Raw genomic sequence first — 18,026 nt, forward strand, 5'->3', positions numbered from 1 at the left:
CTTTATTAAATCTACCTTTTCTTAAATCTTCTTTTACTTATTTATTCCACACCGATCATTTCTATACCTATTATTTGTTTACTATAATATTTTTATGTAAAATAACTCATTTAAAAAAATTGTTTTAAGACCAAAAAAATTAACATCCAAACCCTTTCAGTATTTGTTTTTCTCTTAACCTCATATCATTGATAGCTCAGTGGTTTAGTGCGCTGTCATCAGTGTCGTTTTGGAAGATTAAAGACAAATACAGCAAGATTGAAATTTTTTAATCTTGCTGTATTTGTCTAATTTTTCTAATTTGTTAATTTTGCTAATTTTTTAAGTAGGACTTGAACCACGGCTTTTATGTTCAGAAGCTCAGTGCGCTAACCACTTGGCCATGCTGACATGTTGGTCATTAAAATTTTAAAACTATATAAAAATTGTTTTTAACAGATATAAATACTGCAGATTAAAAATGGAGAAGAGGTTCACACAACACAGTTTTTAAGTGAAAGTCAAACTGTAAAACTTGATATATGTTTAAATATGTTTGAACATTACATAATATGAAGTTTGCATATGTATGATATAAGTTTCATGTTCGCTTAAGTTTCAAAATTGTAAAAAACTATGGAATTTGCTAAAAAAAACATATTATAGTTTCACTTTTTCATTAATTTTTAAGAAAAAAAATGCATATAGCATTTATTGACAATTAAAATAATAAACAATGTTTTATGAATTGCCACTATTTTGCAACGCTAAAAATTGTTCTCAAAGGCATTATGATGAGCTCATGCATATACACAATTAAACAATTTAATGTAAAAATATCTGTTAGAACACAGATTAGTAAAAATAATATTTATATAGCAAATAAAATTTTACATACACATTTAGTAAAATAAAAGAGGTTGAACATAAATTTGTGTTTTAGGAAGATCAAACTGATGTTGAAGAATTTCTTAAAGAAGCAGATATGATGAAGCAAATAAAACATCCAAATCTTGTTAGATTAATTGGTGTTTGTACGCATGAGTCACCAATTTATATTATAACTGAATACATGCCACTTGGCAATCTTTTAGAATACTTGCGCCAGTCTGACAAAGCTGACCTCCCTGCTACTACACTTCTTTATATGGCATCACAAGTAGCAGCTGCAATGAGTTATTTAGAATCAAAAGGTTTTATTCATAGGTATAATTTTTCTTTTTCATGTTTTAAAAATAGTGTTTTTATTAATTTTGTTTATTGTAAACTTGAAGTAAAAAAAAAAATTCTAAAGTGGTATAGTCAAAACATTCATTCAAAGAAGTGATACTACTTTTCATAGTTTACATTGTTTTCTAAAATATTTGCAGGTTTTGTTTGAAGATAAATTGCCAATAAATAAAGTGTATTGTTTTATTGTTTATTATTTTTATTGTTTCTGAGGCCACCAACAGACTGTGTCTTAATAAACCAGACTTTACCATCAAACATAAAGTTTCCAAACGATGAAAAAATAATAAGTTTTTTAATGACTTCTGATGAAATAGAATAGTTATATAATAAAATATTAGTTATTAGTGTTTTTAATAACTTTTTCATGAAACAAAAATAATTTACGTAAAACTTCAATGATTGTGTCCAAGAATGTACTTTTAAAAATATTATTCACTGCTAAATAAACATGCACCAGAATCCAGAACTTTAGTGAACAAGTATTAAATTTATAAAACAACCATCAATCTCTGATAATCTAAAAAACTTCATTAATTACAGGAGAAAATCTGTTTAAAAAATGCTCTCAAAATAGATTTCCACCTAATAAAATTTCGGTTTATTTCAGAGTATAAAAAATAATAAGCAATCATTACTTAAGAACTTTAAAGTATTATAAAAAATATTTCACAGAATTTTTTGTAAATATAGAAGCAAAGATTAAAAGGTATAAAAAGTAATAATATTGGTTCTTATGTATGTTATGTTCTTATATTCTTATGTATGTTATGCTCTTATAAACTTATGTATGTTATGTTCTTATAAACTTATGTATGTTATGTTCTTATAAACTTATGTATGTTATGTTCTTATATTCTTATGTATGTTATGTTCTTTTGTATGTTATGTTCTTATGTTCTTATGTATGTTATGCTCTTATAAACTTATGTATGTTATGTTCTTATGTATGTTATGTATGTTATGTTCTTATGTTCTTATATTATGTTCTTATGTTTCTATGTATGTTATGTTCTTAAGTTCTTATGTTAGTTATGTTCTTATGTTCTTATTTCCTTTTCTTACAAAGTAAAAAAAATTGTTAAGAAATCTTTTTTCTTTTAATTAAAAAATCTATTTTTTAATTTTTTCATTTTTCTATAAACTTATTGTTTAATGTAAAAAATTATATAAATTAATAATTTTTATTAAAATTAATAGAATTGATTTTTTGTCATAGCTGTTTTGATAAAAATATGCCAATTATATATAACTAGCTGATCTGACCCGTAAAAATACGGGTCTTTGTAAGTCTATTCCACACTGCCTTTTTCTATACTTTTTCCTTATATATATATCCTAGCTTTCCGGACCCATAAAATACGGGTCTTTACCAAACCTACCTTTTCTATACTTAACTATTCCACACCGATCATTTCTATACCTATTATTTGTTTACTATAATTTTTTTATGTAAAATAACTCATTTTAAGAAATTGCTTTAAGACCAAAAAAATTAACATGCGTACCCTTTCAACATACCTTGAGCTTATAAGAGATTTATAATTAGGTTTATTTTTCTCCTAAAGGCATATCATTGATAGCTCGGTGGTTTAGTGCGCTGTCATCAGTGTTGTTTTAGAGGATTAAAGACCTTCCCTAATAAATTTTGAATATTTTTCAATCTTGCTGTTGTTATAGCAATATTTATAGAAAAATTTTTATTATATTATATATCTATAACAATTATAATTGCTATAATTATTGCTTATAGCAATATTTATAAAGAATAATTGTATAGCAAAAAATTTTCTAGTTGTTAAAATAAAATTCAAAAGTTTTCTCAATTTTTTTAGATTTATTATACACGATTGTTCAAAAGTTTTCTCATTTTTTACATTTGTTATACACGGTTGTTCCATATACTGCCTGCAAACTCAATTAAAAACGTTTACTTTTACAGACGTTTGTATACAACGCTATACAAATAGCAGAACTAAGAAGATTATAGACCATTAAAAACTATAGACTATAAAATGCTAAGGGATCGTCCATTAATTACCCAACACTAAATTTATTTTTAAAAAAGGAGAAGGAGATCCTCAGTTCTTTTAGGTAGTGATTTTCATTAAACTTGATGAGCTATTTTGATTTTTTATTTAACATACGACTCTGCGAGGGAAAATTTTGATCTTTTTTGTTTTGTTCATTAGTGAAATTTAACGTTGCGTAATTTATGGAGGATCCCTTATTTAAAATTTTAGATTAGTGATCAGCCAAAAGGTATATAAAGCCAAAGAATAATGGAGTATAATACTATTTTGATGGTTATCTAAATTCTGTTGTTGTTGCGCACTCGGTTAAGAATGTTTAACGGGGACATGGTAAAATAGCTGTAAAACACTAAATTTCCTTATTGTATCAATATTGAATAACTTTAACTTTTAAATATTTTTAAAAGTATTTAATTTAATAAAATGGTTTAATTTAAGTATGAAATTAGAAATTTCAATTATGTTCTTATATAAAACATACTTTTTAAATCCCCTTACTGTTTTAAAAGAGTTGAGGTTGCCGCGTGGCAAGTTTGAATCATCAGCTTGCTTTATTTTAGAATATAAAAACAAAACAACTTTACAGTTCTGTAGGTTTTATATTCTATATGTAAACATGTTGTATACTCATTTTTCTTGCATAAACTCGACTTAGTTGTAAAAAAACTTGAAATGTAAAACTAAAATAACATAAGTATTTCAATCATGACACATACACAACAAATGTCCCCTCGTTTTTTAATGTTTTTAGAATTTTTAGCTTTTTTAAAAATCTTTTTGTTTGTCAAAGTGTATAATATCGTTAGATATGTTTGTATATAATCTTTATAAAACTTCACAAGTATTTTGTATTTTAAAAATCTAAAGAAATTAAAGAAAAAGAGGTCGCCGATGGTTGGACTTGAACCACTACTTTTTTGTTCTGAAGCTCAGCACGCTAACCACTTGGCCATGCCAGCACGTTGATGATTGAAATTTTAAAACTATATTTAAAAAAATTTTAACGAAAATTAATGCTGTAGATAAAAAATTAAGAAGAGGTTGATGCAATGCAGTTTTTAACTGAAAGTAAAACTGTAAAACTTGATATATATGTTTCAGTATGTTTTAACATAACATAATTTGAAGTTTACGTACATTAGATATTTGCATGCACTTTCGTTCATGTTTTCTTATAAAACAAAACTGCTGCAACTGTTTCTCACTATTACCTTGGTTGCAATGGCTGCCGAGAGTTCTGTGTCAAACAGGCTCGAAAGGGCAATTCTACTACTATTAAGTTCAGTATTATTATATAGATGACTGGTTTATTAAACTAAATCATTTTCCAATCATCATGTTTAAGGTTTTTAGTAAGGGTTGCTTTAGTTATCAAAACCTGAAACACAGATTTTTTTTTGTGTAGTTTTTCTTTTATAAGCTAATAAAAAATAGAAAAATATAGAAACAACTAAGTTCAATTTGTTGTATACTGTACAAAAGCACTATCAGTCAACATAACTGGTACACCATCACATACCACTATCATGGTACATCATTACATACCATTATCATGGTACATAATCACATACCACTATCATGGTACATCATCACATACCACTATAATGCACATTATCACATACCACTATCATGGTAGGTGCTTGGTGGCTCCAAAAAAATTTATGCAGGATTTTTTTTTTAATTCTTAATTTTACATGAGTTTTTTTAAAAAAGACATGAATGAATAAAGGTTATCTTTTTCTACATAACAAAGTAAAAAACACATCTCATCTTTTATATTTCTTCTACAATGGTATAAGAAATATAAAAGATGAGATGTGTATCATTCAGAAACATGCAACATAAAGATTTTTTATATACAAATAAGAAAAGATAGTTGGTTACAAAGTAAACATATGACCAGTGGTATTTAAAAAAAAAGTGAACATAGTGAAGGATAATGTTTTTTGCAATCCAATCTTCAATGAATTTGGCTGCTACAGTTTTACTGGCTGCCTCTTGAGACAGATTCTTCTGTCCTGGTTTTGTGGTGCACAGATGAAGCATTCGACCCAAAATATGTGCTCCAGTCTGGAGTTTAGGCCGAGTAATAAATTTTTCTTGTTCGCTGAAAACTTCATTGAAGAGGCATTTCACAACACGATCGCTTCTTTTATTTACTGTGCTTCTTGAATTTATTGTAGCATATGTTTTTGATACGATAGCTTCTGGAGCAGTAGCCATTGCTTTATACTAGTGCGGGCGTGACGACTGTCATGTGTATTGTATGTACTTACATGACTTGCTGCACGGCTCACTTGATGAGAAGATACATTTAGGAGAAAATGGGGCAATAGCGCACAAAAGGAGAAAAATAACATGTTTTTTAGATTACTTGAACACCTTGACAGATACGGTAATCTAAGTGTTTTTTTTGAATTCCCTAGTCTGAAAAATATTACAAATGACATATTATTATACCTCTTTTCGGAGAAAAATAATAATCCACTTTGAAAAATGGTGATTTGGGCGGCCATTTTGATAAAATGGCAGCGATCCAATATAAGGAGTGTGAATAGGCAAAATATTCCCCGATAATTGTGTTTTGCGCATCAAATGGCCTCACGATTATTTTATTATAGAGCCATCTAAACTTTTTGTGTGAAAAACATTGATCTAACAATACAGAAATGATTATGCTTTCTGGTGGCTATACTTGACTTCTATGTGTACCATATATTTTAATTTTCTTTTTTCTTGCTTACTAACACCAAAGTCAGTGTTTTGTCAATCTAAGCCTGGAGATCAGCAACTTAATTATTTTATTAAAAAATATAAAATAAATTTGTTTTTTGAATTCTATCCTATCTATAAAAAAATTCTATCTATAAAGAAAAAGGTTTTACATCTTTCTTCAAAGATTTAATCTTCGAAGAAAATTTTTTTCATAATGTAATTAAAAGATATAAAAAATATAATAAAACTAACATTTGTTTACTTTTTTATAGATAAGCTTTATCTAATATTCTTCAATTTTTTATAGAAGAAGTTTTATTATATTAACTTTTTTTTTTTTTTTTTTAAATAGTTTTCACTTTGTTATTAGTTTTTACTTTGTTATTAGGTTTTTGATTTTACTCACATATTTTGTTTACTAACATAATTAAAATTAATTTCTAAATTAATTTCTAATAATAATAAAGTAGTTCCATGATTAAACTTATTAATAAAAATTTGATTTAACTCTATTGCCCTCTCTCACAGTGACTATAGGTCTGTCAAGGTTATTGTTTTTCTCACCGTGACTATAGGTCTGTCAAGTTTATTGCTTCTCTCACCGCGACTATAGGTCTGTCAAGGTTATTGCTTCTCTCACCATGACTATAAGTTTGTCAAGTTTATAAAATTTCATAAGAAAAATAAATTTTTGTTACAGAGACTTGGCTGCAAGAAATTGTCTTGTTGGTGAGAATCATTTAATAAAGGTTGCAGATTTTGGACTTGCTCGTTCCATGATGAATGACTATTACAAAGCCCATTCAGGAGCCAAATTCCCGATAAAATGGACAAGCCCTGAAGCTTTGGCTTATAATAAGTTTTCCAGCAAGTCAGATGTGTGGGGTAAGTTATTTTAATACCGATGTTTTATATTTTTAATATTTAATTTAAGGCTTTTTATATTTAATGCTTGAGAGTCATAAACAAGAGCTTCAATTTATACATTGAATAAGGTATTGGGCAGGCTGTATGTATGTTTGTCAATAAAAATGCAAAAGAATGTGTATGTATATATTAGTGATGTACCGATTAATCGGCATTGGCTTAATCGGCTACTTTTTGCACAATCGGTATCAGCATCGGCCTCATTTTCCGATTTTCCAACCAATGGCATTTTAATATTTTCATACTGCATTATGATAATAATTAAATAATATATAAACAAAACTTTATGCATTACTTAGAATTTTTTGATAAATTTTTATTTTGACTTTGTTTACAGGCAATATTATTTATTCTTAAGATAATGTTTATAAGCTTTAATTTAACAGCTAAATGTACTTATACTTTTACTACCATTTGTGTTATTTTTAGAATAATTTTATTTTGTGTTGTTCTATTGTTATACTTAAAAGTAACCTATTTAAGCATTGTTATCTATATGTGTTCAAGTATAGCCTACTATATTTCTATATTTTTATTTGTTATTTTTCTATTATTTCAATTCACATCCCCAAGGCCACTGCAATCGAGGAGGCTACTTTAGATATGGTTACAACACTCTCTCAACTTTATAACTCCAAAACACAAATCTTGACAAACAAGGCCGCTGCGCCGAGAAACAAGTTTAGCACGGTACTACCATGGGACATGGTGGGGATCGAGCATTACAAAATATAATAATTATAAAAACAACTTAATTATCTAAAAATAGTTTAGATACCTAAACAACATGATTATTGTTTAGATATCTAAATTACTATTAAATTAATAAAGAATTCTAAGTAAACTACTTATGATAGTACCATTTTTTTTTTTATTGAAAAAAAAAGCGTTCCTTGAAAGTTGTATTTATTTTTTGAAAGTTTTCTTTTCATTGTAAAAATAACTGAAAAATGTTTATTTTTTTAACTGAGTTTTTCTAATATCTTTTAAAATAATGGTTCAACTCTAATTTGAGTCCAGTATTTATTTACCAGTACTGATTCCATAAAAAAAATTACACGATTTAAAGTTGTATGGTTTTGCATTTTCAAGATTTTAATAATTAGTTAATTCATCGGCATAGGTATCCGCCTTTTCTGATCCATCGGCATCAGTATCGGCATCGGCCAAAAAAGTGCAATCGGTACATCACTAGTATATATATATATATATATATATATTTATATATATATATATATATATATATATATATGTATATATATATATATATATATATCAATCCTCAAGGTCGGCAATTTTTCGCTGACCTCAAACACTTTAAGGTTGGCTTTTAACAATGCCAACTTTAAAGTGTTTGAGGTCAGCGAAAAATTGCCGACCTCCTTTCTATGTTTTATGGTAAGACCTTTGTATCAATTTTTTTTTTGCTAACCTGATGCCGAACTCTGAAAGCTTGAGGTCGGCAATCATTGCTGACCTCATTTTTTCTATTTCCGAGGGTTGTATATATGTGTGTGTGTGTATATATATATATATATATATATATATATATATATATATATATATATATATATATATATATATATATATATATATATATATATATATATATATATATATATATGTATATACATATATATATATATATATTAGGGTGCATCACAAAATAATAATTTAAAAAATTGATTTTGTCTGACACCTAATTGTGTTCTATATATCAAAAAAACAATGACTTTCAAAAATTTTAGAATAAAAAATATTTTTAGAGGTCCCCCGACACCCTTGAATATTTGACCAGTCCCTTATGATTTCAAAAAATAGTTTTTTAAAAGTAAGTCATGTTGGGTCTCAAATTAAGTGATATTTTAAAAATAATCATAATTTAATAAAATGATGATTATTTTTAAAATTAAAAATTTTAAAAATAATCATCATTTTATTAAAAGAAATTCACATTAGATTTTGCGGCAATAAATATGACATTTTTAAAATAAAAATGACAAAAGGTGCATTTTTTGTAGTTTTATATATACATAGCAGTGAAATATAAAATGTTTTTTTTTTTTAATTATTATTTTTGAAATTTTTAAATTATTTTAAAGACCTTTGTATCAATTTTTTTTTTGCTAACCTGATGCCGAACTCTGAAAGCCTGAGGTCGGCAATCATTGCTGACCTCATTTTTTCTATTTCCGAGGGTTGTATATATGTGTGTATATATATATATATATATATATATATATATATATATATATATATATATATATATATATATATATATGTATATACATATATATATATATATATATTAGGGTGCATCACAAAATAACAATTTAAAAAATTGATTTTGTCTGACACCTAATTGTGTTCTATATATCAAAAAAATAATGACTTTCAAAAATTCTAGGATAAGAAATATTTTTAGAGGTTCCCCGATACTCTTGAATATTTGACCAATCCCTAATATTTATAAAATATATAGTTTTTTAAAAAGTAGGTCGTGTTGGGTCTCAAATTAAGCAAAATTTTTTAAAAATTTCAAAAATAATAATTAAAAAAAAAAACATTTTATATTTCACTGCTATGTATATATAAAACTACAAAAAATGCACCTTTTTAATTTTTATTTTAAAAATGTCATATTTATTGCCACAAAATCTAATGTGAATTTCTTTTAATAAAATGATGATTATTTTTAAAATTTTTATAAAATATCACTTAATTTGAGACCCAACATGACCTACTTTTAAAAAACTATTTTTTGAAATCATAAGGGACTGGTCAAATATTCAAGGGTGTCGGGGGACCTCTAAAAATATTTCTTATTCTAAAATTTTTGAAAGTCATTGTTTTTTTTATATATAGAACACAATTAGGTGTCAGACAAAATCAATTTTTTAAATTGTTATTTTGTGATCCACCCTTATATATATATATATATATATATATATATATATATATATATATATATATATATATATATATATATATATATATATATATATATATATATATACATATATATATATATATATATATATATATATATATATATATATATATATACGCATTATTATTATTAAACATATATTATATGTCAAATATTAACAATTATAAATACTAAATTAAATATAATATGTTGAAAAAAAGGTTTGGGATGAGATAATATTAGATTTTTTTTCAAGGTTATTTATTACTTAAGTGTAATATTTCTAACTAGTTTTAATTTTTATTAATTAGAAAGCATTTTTCTCTATGACATCAATTGTAAATAGCATATATTGTTTAATTTCTTTTGTTTTCTCAAATAATTTAACAATTTGTTTGAGTTTGAGTCAAATGCAAATTTTTAGAACATGTTAAAGTTAAAATACCATTTGTTCATAAATTTGAAGACAAGTTTATGTTGTGCAACATGATGGGGCTTTTTATGTTTTATTTATATGAACTCTTGAGGCTTATATTAAATTTCTAAGTTTCCTATAATTTTCTATTAGTTTTATAACTAAGTTTCCACTTAATATCATTTTTTTTGCACTTTTATAATATATATTTTTATAATATATCATAATATGTAAATATGCATGTATGTGTTTATGTGTATGTAAGGTAAAGCTCTTTAGTTGTAGTGTAGTTGCTTTAACTTACCTAAGAGAAGAAAAAACTCTGGTATAAATACTTTAACTTACTTAAGAAGAGAAAAAAATTAATTTATCCACAATTTAAATTTAAAAGCCTCTAATTGTGAGTAAAAGCCAGGCTTGTAAACCTGTATTGTAATATTTCTTGTGATAGCATCAAAATAAAAATATTTATAATATTTTTAATAATATTTTTTAATAATATAGATCTACAAAGCAATGCCAGGAAGAGGTCGAAAAAAAATCAACACTTCCATATTCTCATATTTATATAAAAAGTACTATTATAGAAATCTTTTCAAACTACACTAGTGTTTAAATTGCATTAAGTTTTAAAATGTGTGTGTGTGTGTGTAAATTATATTAGTGTATTCTACAATAATAGTTTTTAATGTACTTAAACAACAGAGCCAATTTCTCATTTTGTAGGATATACGCACACCCACATTTATCCAACACATGCGTGTTCACATATATCTATATATACACATGTATATGTATATATATAGACAAATATCTTTGTGTACTTAAACTTGCATAAAATGTCATTGATAATGTTTTACTAAAATAACTAGTTAGTATATATATACTAAATATATGAAATATGACTGAATGATTACCAAATGGCATGAAACTTGAAGTAAAAAAGGTCATCATTTTAATTTAAATTTTTATTTGTGAAAGATCATCAGGAAGGCTTCTTGATGATCCTGCTTAAAGACAAACTAACAGTAGATGCTAAAAAAAAACCATATGAAATATAAATTTTTCTTAAAAAAAAATTAAATATATTTATGTTTATTAAGTTAGTTTGCATATACTGTATAGTTGTTGATATATCCTGGATAAAAATATGGGATGGTGTTCTGTGTTTGGAAATGTTTAGGAGTGACTTTGGTGCATTTTTTAATTTTTTTTTAATTCACTCCAAACCAGACTGCAAGAAAGAGTTATAGAACAAGTAAATGGTTGGCGGAAGACTTGAAAAGTTGAAGGTTGTATGAGTCAAGAAAACATGAAGATTGGAGAGAGTTTCAAAATGTTGTAGTGTGGGGAAAAAACTAGACAAACAAAAGTTATTAAAGCGTGAAGGGACAGATACAGTAAGAGACTTCGCTAAATGACGAGTAAAGCGAGATTGAGTTTTAGTTGATGGAACTAGAGATTATAGCTTCTTTAAACAGCAACCATGATAGTATTTGTAGAAAAGAGAAAGAGAAACAACTTTATGACGATGGGAAAGAGGCTCAAGCTTATCAGATAGAGTGGGTCCAACATTGTTTATAATGCGTTTTTGGACTATGTCTAGAACAGGAAGAGCATCATTAGAAGAACCAGTCCAGATATGACAACAGTATTCCATACAGGGTCGAATAAGAGATTTGTAGAGGTAGAAAATGGAATCAGGAGCGAAAATGGCAAGCACGATAAAGAGAAGCAACCTTAGTAGATGCTAATTTAGCAATCAATTGTATATATATGGTTTCCATGAAAGGTCAATAGTAAACAATAATCCAAGAAGATGTAAAGGATTCAGTTTGAGGGTCCTATTCAATAGTATATGAATGTCTACAGTACTGCAATAGTTGTTTGCAGTTTGTTGAGTTTTGTTGGAGTTAAAATTTACAAGGCACTGTGAGCCCCAATCTGTTACAGAAATAAGATCAGATTCAAGATCGACTGCCTGTTCTAAGCGATAGAAAAGAGAAGACTTTTTTTTCAAGACAGGAGTATAAAGTTGAGTCATCAGCAAAAAGAGCTACTTTAAGGTTATTGGGAAGACCATTAAAGTAGATAAGAAACAAAGCAGGACCAACAATAGAAACTTGAGGTACCAAAAGTTACTGGAAATAAAGTTGAGTGTTGGCCTTCAAAGTTGACTTTAATAAAGCAGTTAGAAATGATTTAATAATCTCAAAAACTTTCCCAATAGACCATATGAAACAAGCTTATGGAGACGACCAGCACGCCAAACTTTGTTGAAAGCCTTAGTTATGTCAAGAGCAATAGCCCTCCATCTAATGCACAATAAAATTTTTCAGTCACAGCAGTTAGTAAGTCAGTCGTAGGGCGAGAGGATTGTAAACCGTATTGCTTATTTGACAGTAAGTTGTTTGACTCAAGATGGGATAAGAGTAATTTGTTTATCAAAGACCTTGGTAATAACAGAAAGAATTGAAACAGAAAGAACTGATCGGACGATAATTGAAGGGATTTTGTAAGACTATGGCAGGAATGTTGTCTGGCCCACAAGTTGTGGAGAGTTTAATCGAGATATGACTTTAGCAATGGAAGCTGGAGTGATTTGAATGTCTAACAATGGGTTAACCTGTTTAATTGGAATAGAAGTAAGAAAATGGTCATAAGATTCAAGAGTCAAATTATAAGAAAAGTTCTTTTCAAGTAGTTCTGCCTTATCCTTGGGAAAGGTAATAAAATCAGTCCCATGAATGAGAGATATAATGCTAGAACTTTATGTTAATGAAGTTCAAGACCATATATTAATGTCAGAAACACCAATGTTTAATATAGCTGGACAATAGAGATTGGAAGAGTAAAACAAGTTGAATTAAAGTTAGAATTACTGCCTGGAAATTTTATGCTAATGTTTAAATGATTAAGTAAGGCAAAATGTTTAGTATCAAATATAATGCGATGAATAACTATGTGATTTTATTTGTTGGTGGTTAAGTGTTATTGTGCTGTTTTTAATTAAATTTTAATTAAACTCAATTTTATCAACTTTATATAATTTGCTTTTGTGTATAAATTACAGGTTATATATTGCTGTAAAAATTTCTTTATTAAAATTTGAGTTATGTAATATGAAAATACTATCAAAAGTATAAAACTCATTTTTTTAAGTTTAAAATTCAAAAGTTTTTTCTTTATAGTTAGTTGCTCTTTTTGCTTTAAAGTTGCTTTAAAGTTATTTCATTGAGATTTTCAAAATTTTCATATATCATAACATTTTATTTAAAAAGAACAAGACAACTAGATGAACTTTTGCAGATAAAAATAGCAAAACGTATAATTAAAAATATTTGTTATATAGTCAATTGGTTAAATAAAACAACAATATAAAATTGTATAAGAATATGAAGTTCAAAAACTTTAATAAGAAAGTAAACCTATCATTAACATTTTTTTTTTTTTTTTTTTTTTTTTGTCGTTAGCAAGAAAAAATGTTTACAAATTTGACTTTTCCTGGAATAAAGATGAAATGAAATTCCATCTTTATTTCAGGGAAAGTCAAATAGAAACAACTAAATAAGGTAGCTCGCACAAAAAACCATCAAGGTGTGCAGCTCATCTAGTCCACAAAGCCTGTTTTAGATAAGTTTTTCACTGCCAGTGCAGTCATTTACTCCTGTCAAAGCTTATAAATTTTTTAAATCATCTATATATATATATAAAATTGCACAAATGGTTCAAAGGATGACATCTTGTGTGAGAGCATATTATATATTACATCTTGTGTGAGATTATATTATATATTACTTAACAACAACAGAAAGTATGATTTCTCTCAATACTAATAATTTATTTTAAAAATTGTTGATGAATTAAAAATACCAGCATTATAAGTTGTTAAATTACAATAATTTATTACTGTTATAATTTGAAAAAAATTGTTACAATTGACATCTGCAGCTGAACTGCTTCTTTTTGTTTGAATTTAAAAAGTTCATTAAAAATTAATTTTGTTGTTTTAATAGAGCAAAAAAAAATTTTTCTTTTAAAAGTTTAACTTTTCTTTCAGATTTTTTATTTTCTACTTTTATTGTTCTTTTTTCTCCTCAATATGCAAAATGTTTTGTGAAAAGCTTGCGTTTATTGATTTTTTTTCATGAATGCTCAACTAATGTTCATGAATGCTCATCTAATGTTCATGAATGCTCATCTAATGTTCATGAATGCTCATCTAATGTTCATGCACCCCTGTGTTTGCACTCGTGTGTTTGTGCATATGCAACACATGTGTTTGCACATGTTTCTTTGCATTTTTTGATTTTAAGATTTTTGATAAAGATCTTAAATTTGAGTTTGATTTAAATATCAACTTCAAGTCATTTTTAATATATGTTAAAGATAGTCGTGCAACGTTTTCTAAAACTCATTTAAACAAAACTGTTCCAAGACATTTTAAACCAACAACATCCATCTATATAGTACCCAATTGAAATTGAAAACCATTATAAATAACTAAATAAGTATAAATAATTGAAAATAAGTAATCACTAACATTCGTTGATTAAACCACACGTAATTCATAATTTAAAAAATTTAAAACGCTATAACTGTATTTCACAGGGCTTACACTGTAGTAAGACTCATTTGCAAGATGAAATAAATTTATTAGTTGATGTGTTCGTTAAGTGTGATAAAAAAAAAGAGGAAAAAAGCAGTTATAAAGTTTCATTTTCAAGTTCAACAACTTTCCTGTAGTTTTTTTACTATGGGTAACATGTTTTTTACCAAAACTTAGAAGAGTATTCACAAAAAATACATTTCCAATCTTCATTAGCTTTCACAAAACATTTAGCATAAAAGATATTACTTGTGGAAAAACAAAAATATTAAAAATAGGAAAAAAAAGTTTGAAAAAGAAGTATGACCCTAGAAATACTATCAACATGTGCTTGTCTAGAAATTGCAGGATTACTATTGATTACATCCGATAATAAAAAATATATTATTAGTATTGAGTGAAAGTATTTTTTGATGTTTTCGAGTTTATTCATCATGAGTTTTTCTTTAATTACTTTATAGCTTTTGGTGTACTTATGTGGGAGATAGTTAAATATGGTGCATCACCTTACCCTGGTCATGACTTAAACCAAGTATACAGTCTTATTGAGCAAGGTTATAGAATGGAGTGCCCTGAAGGATGTCCTGATGCTGCCTATGAATTGATGCTAGATTGTAAGTGAGTTTCTTTTTACCAAAGAAAGATAAATTTATAGATAAATTCTTGGCTCCTTATAGTCATAAATTATCAACATAATGTTTGCAATTAATCATTGATTTTCAGGCTATATATAGTTATATGACTATATATGGTTATATGACTATATATGGTTATATGGCTGTGTGTGGCTATATGGCTGCATATGGTTATATATATATATATATATATATATATATATATATATATATATATATATATATATATATATATATATATATATATATATATATATATATATATATATATATATTAAGGTGGTTCTAAAAACAACTTTTTCTGAAAATGACTGCTGGCACCCCCTGAATATGTTGTATATAATTTAAAAAATGCTGGATTTAAGAAATTTTTTAATAAAAAATATTTTAAGGGGTTGCTACCGACCCTCGAACATTATATAGGTCCCTAATATTATTAAAAAAAAAAGTTTTTCAAAATTATGTCATGTTGGGTCTCAAATGAAGGGAAATTATATAAAAATTTTAAAATTATTAATCATTTTATAATTAAATTTTTATTTTAGATTTTAGTAAACAAAAAGTTACGTTTTTTAACTAAAAATGAAAAATAGGGAATTTAACAAGATATTTTGATTATAATTTTTTTATCCATGTTTTTTTATAAAATGAATATTTTTGAAATTTGTATATGATTTTGCTTCGTTTGAGACCCAACATGACATAATTTTGAAAAACTTTTTTTTAATTATATACAACATATTCAGGGTGTGCCAGCAGTCATTTTCAGAAAAAGTTGTTTTTAGAACCACCTTAATACATATATATATATATATATATATATATATATATATGGTTTGACTGTGAGGTTCAAGTATTTTTTAAAGTTATTTTTGTTTTTTGTTAATGCTAGGTTGGAAATGGAATCCTAATGATCGACCAACATTTTCAAGTATATGCTACCGACTGGATACGATGTTTGATGCAACCAATGTAGACGACGGTATAATTTTATATTATATATATCTTTTAAATGAATTAGTTTAAATTTATAATAATAACATTAGTTAACAATATATAGCACAAATATAATAATTTATGTTAATTTTAGAAGTTCAAAGAGCTATAAAATTACGTCCTCAGTCTACTTTTATTAGTGAAATAGAAGGAATGGTTCTTCCTCCTGTACCACCAAAACATCAACAGCTTCAAGAAAATTCTACAGAAAATAATTTAAAACTTGAAAAAGTGAATAAATCTTCAAAAGCACAAAAGTTGCATAAAAAAGAGAAAAAAGAGAAAAACTCTATGTTACCTTTATTTCGAGGTACTTTGCGTGGTAAAGATAAGAAGTTGGCAGAAAATTTTTTAAAAGAACACTACTCTTCATCTGAAAGTATTACATCAACTAGCTCTGATACCCAAGCTGTGGTGAAGACAATTTCTGGTTCTCCACATAGTCTTCCTCCTGTCCCAAATTTAGTGGTTTCAAAAATTTCTCTTGAGGAACTTCATGGCGGAATGAAAGTAATGAATACGAAAAAACATATTAGAGAAGAAAGAAACTTGGTTGATGAAAAAACTAATAATGAGAAAAAATTACTTTTATGTGATGCTAATAATAAACCTCTGCCACCTCCAAAACCCCCTGTCTCACCCCAATTAAAACAAACACAGGACAAACAAGAATGTATTGAAGATATTTTACCAAAAACAAAATCCATTTCTATTAAAACTCCACCGATTCCAATGGCTCGAATTAATAAATTAACAATAAATAACGATGAAGCTGAATCTCGAAAACCATCACTATTAGCAAAACCTGTTTTAAAACCAAGACCATCTGTTAGTTCAAAGACTACTAATCAAATTAGTAATAGTTTAAAAAATGAAACATATAATTTAAATATAAAGAAGGATGGTTTAAAGTCTGAGTTAATAGGAGTTATGGATATAATGCAAGTGGTTTATCAGGGTGTTAAGTCATTAATTCTTTTAGCAGATAGTAGACAGTCTGAAAATATTGCTGAAAAAGCTGCTAATATTTTTCAACAATGTAATGAACTAGTTGATAAGTTATCGTTGTATCGAGATTCCATTGCACCTGTTCCTAGACAAAATGTTAGTAAACATTTAAGTTCTATTGAAAATAATGTTAATGAATTTCAAAAGGTTTTGTGTAATTTACCTCGTATAGCAACCGCAACTGATTTAGAAAAACTGAGTAAGAGTTTAGGAGCTCTTTGCAACAGCCTTATTGTTCTTGGTAATGCTTTGCCAAGTTTATAGAGTTTTTATGTTTTATATGCTTTTATTAGACTTTTTTACTTTTTTGCAATAGTCTAGATTTTTTTTAAATCACCTTTTGAGCTGTTCTTTTCATTTTTCAAAACTATTGAATTTTAAAGAATTTGTGTTTTTAATAAAGTTTTGGAAATTAATTTTTTTTTTGCTATGTCATCATAGTTAGTTATCAATTAATTTTAAATTAATTTTTTTATAATCTTATTTGTATTTTTAGTTTTCAAAAGGTTTAATGACCTATCTTGTCGGTTTGCTCAAGAATTAATTGATT

General features: G+C 26.5%; 1 protein-coding gene across 2 annotated transcripts in view; it reads left to right on the forward strand.

The window, feature by feature from the left end:
• LOC100192227 (tyrosine-protein kinase ABL1) overlaps window positions 1–17,861 on the forward strand; it is a 42,659-nt gene extending 24,798 nt beyond the window's left edge. For both annotated transcript variants that reach the window (XM_065791108.1, XM_065791109.1), the window contains 5 exons: window positions 923–1,185; window positions 6,658–6,842; window positions 15,299–15,451; window positions 16,365–16,454; window positions 16,563–17,861. In XM_065791108.1, the coding sequence (XP_065647180.1) occupies window positions 923–1,185; window positions 6,658–6,842; window positions 15,299–15,451; window positions 16,365–16,454; window positions 16,563–17,740 (1,869 nt within the window). In that variant the 3' untranslated portion in view covers window positions 17,741–17,861. The remainder of the gene's footprint in view (window positions 1–922; window positions 1,186–6,657; window positions 6,843–15,298; window positions 15,452–16,364; window positions 16,455–16,562) is intronic.
• Window positions 17,862–18,026: the final 165 nt, after the last annotated feature.

The sequence above is a fragment of the Hydra vulgaris genome, chromosome 02 (assembly GCF_038396675.1).
Source record: "Hydra vulgaris chromosome 02, alternate assembly HydraT2T_AEP".
Lineage (NCBI taxonomy): Eukaryota > Metazoa > Cnidaria > Hydrozoa > Anthoathecata > Hydridae > Hydra > Hydra vulgaris.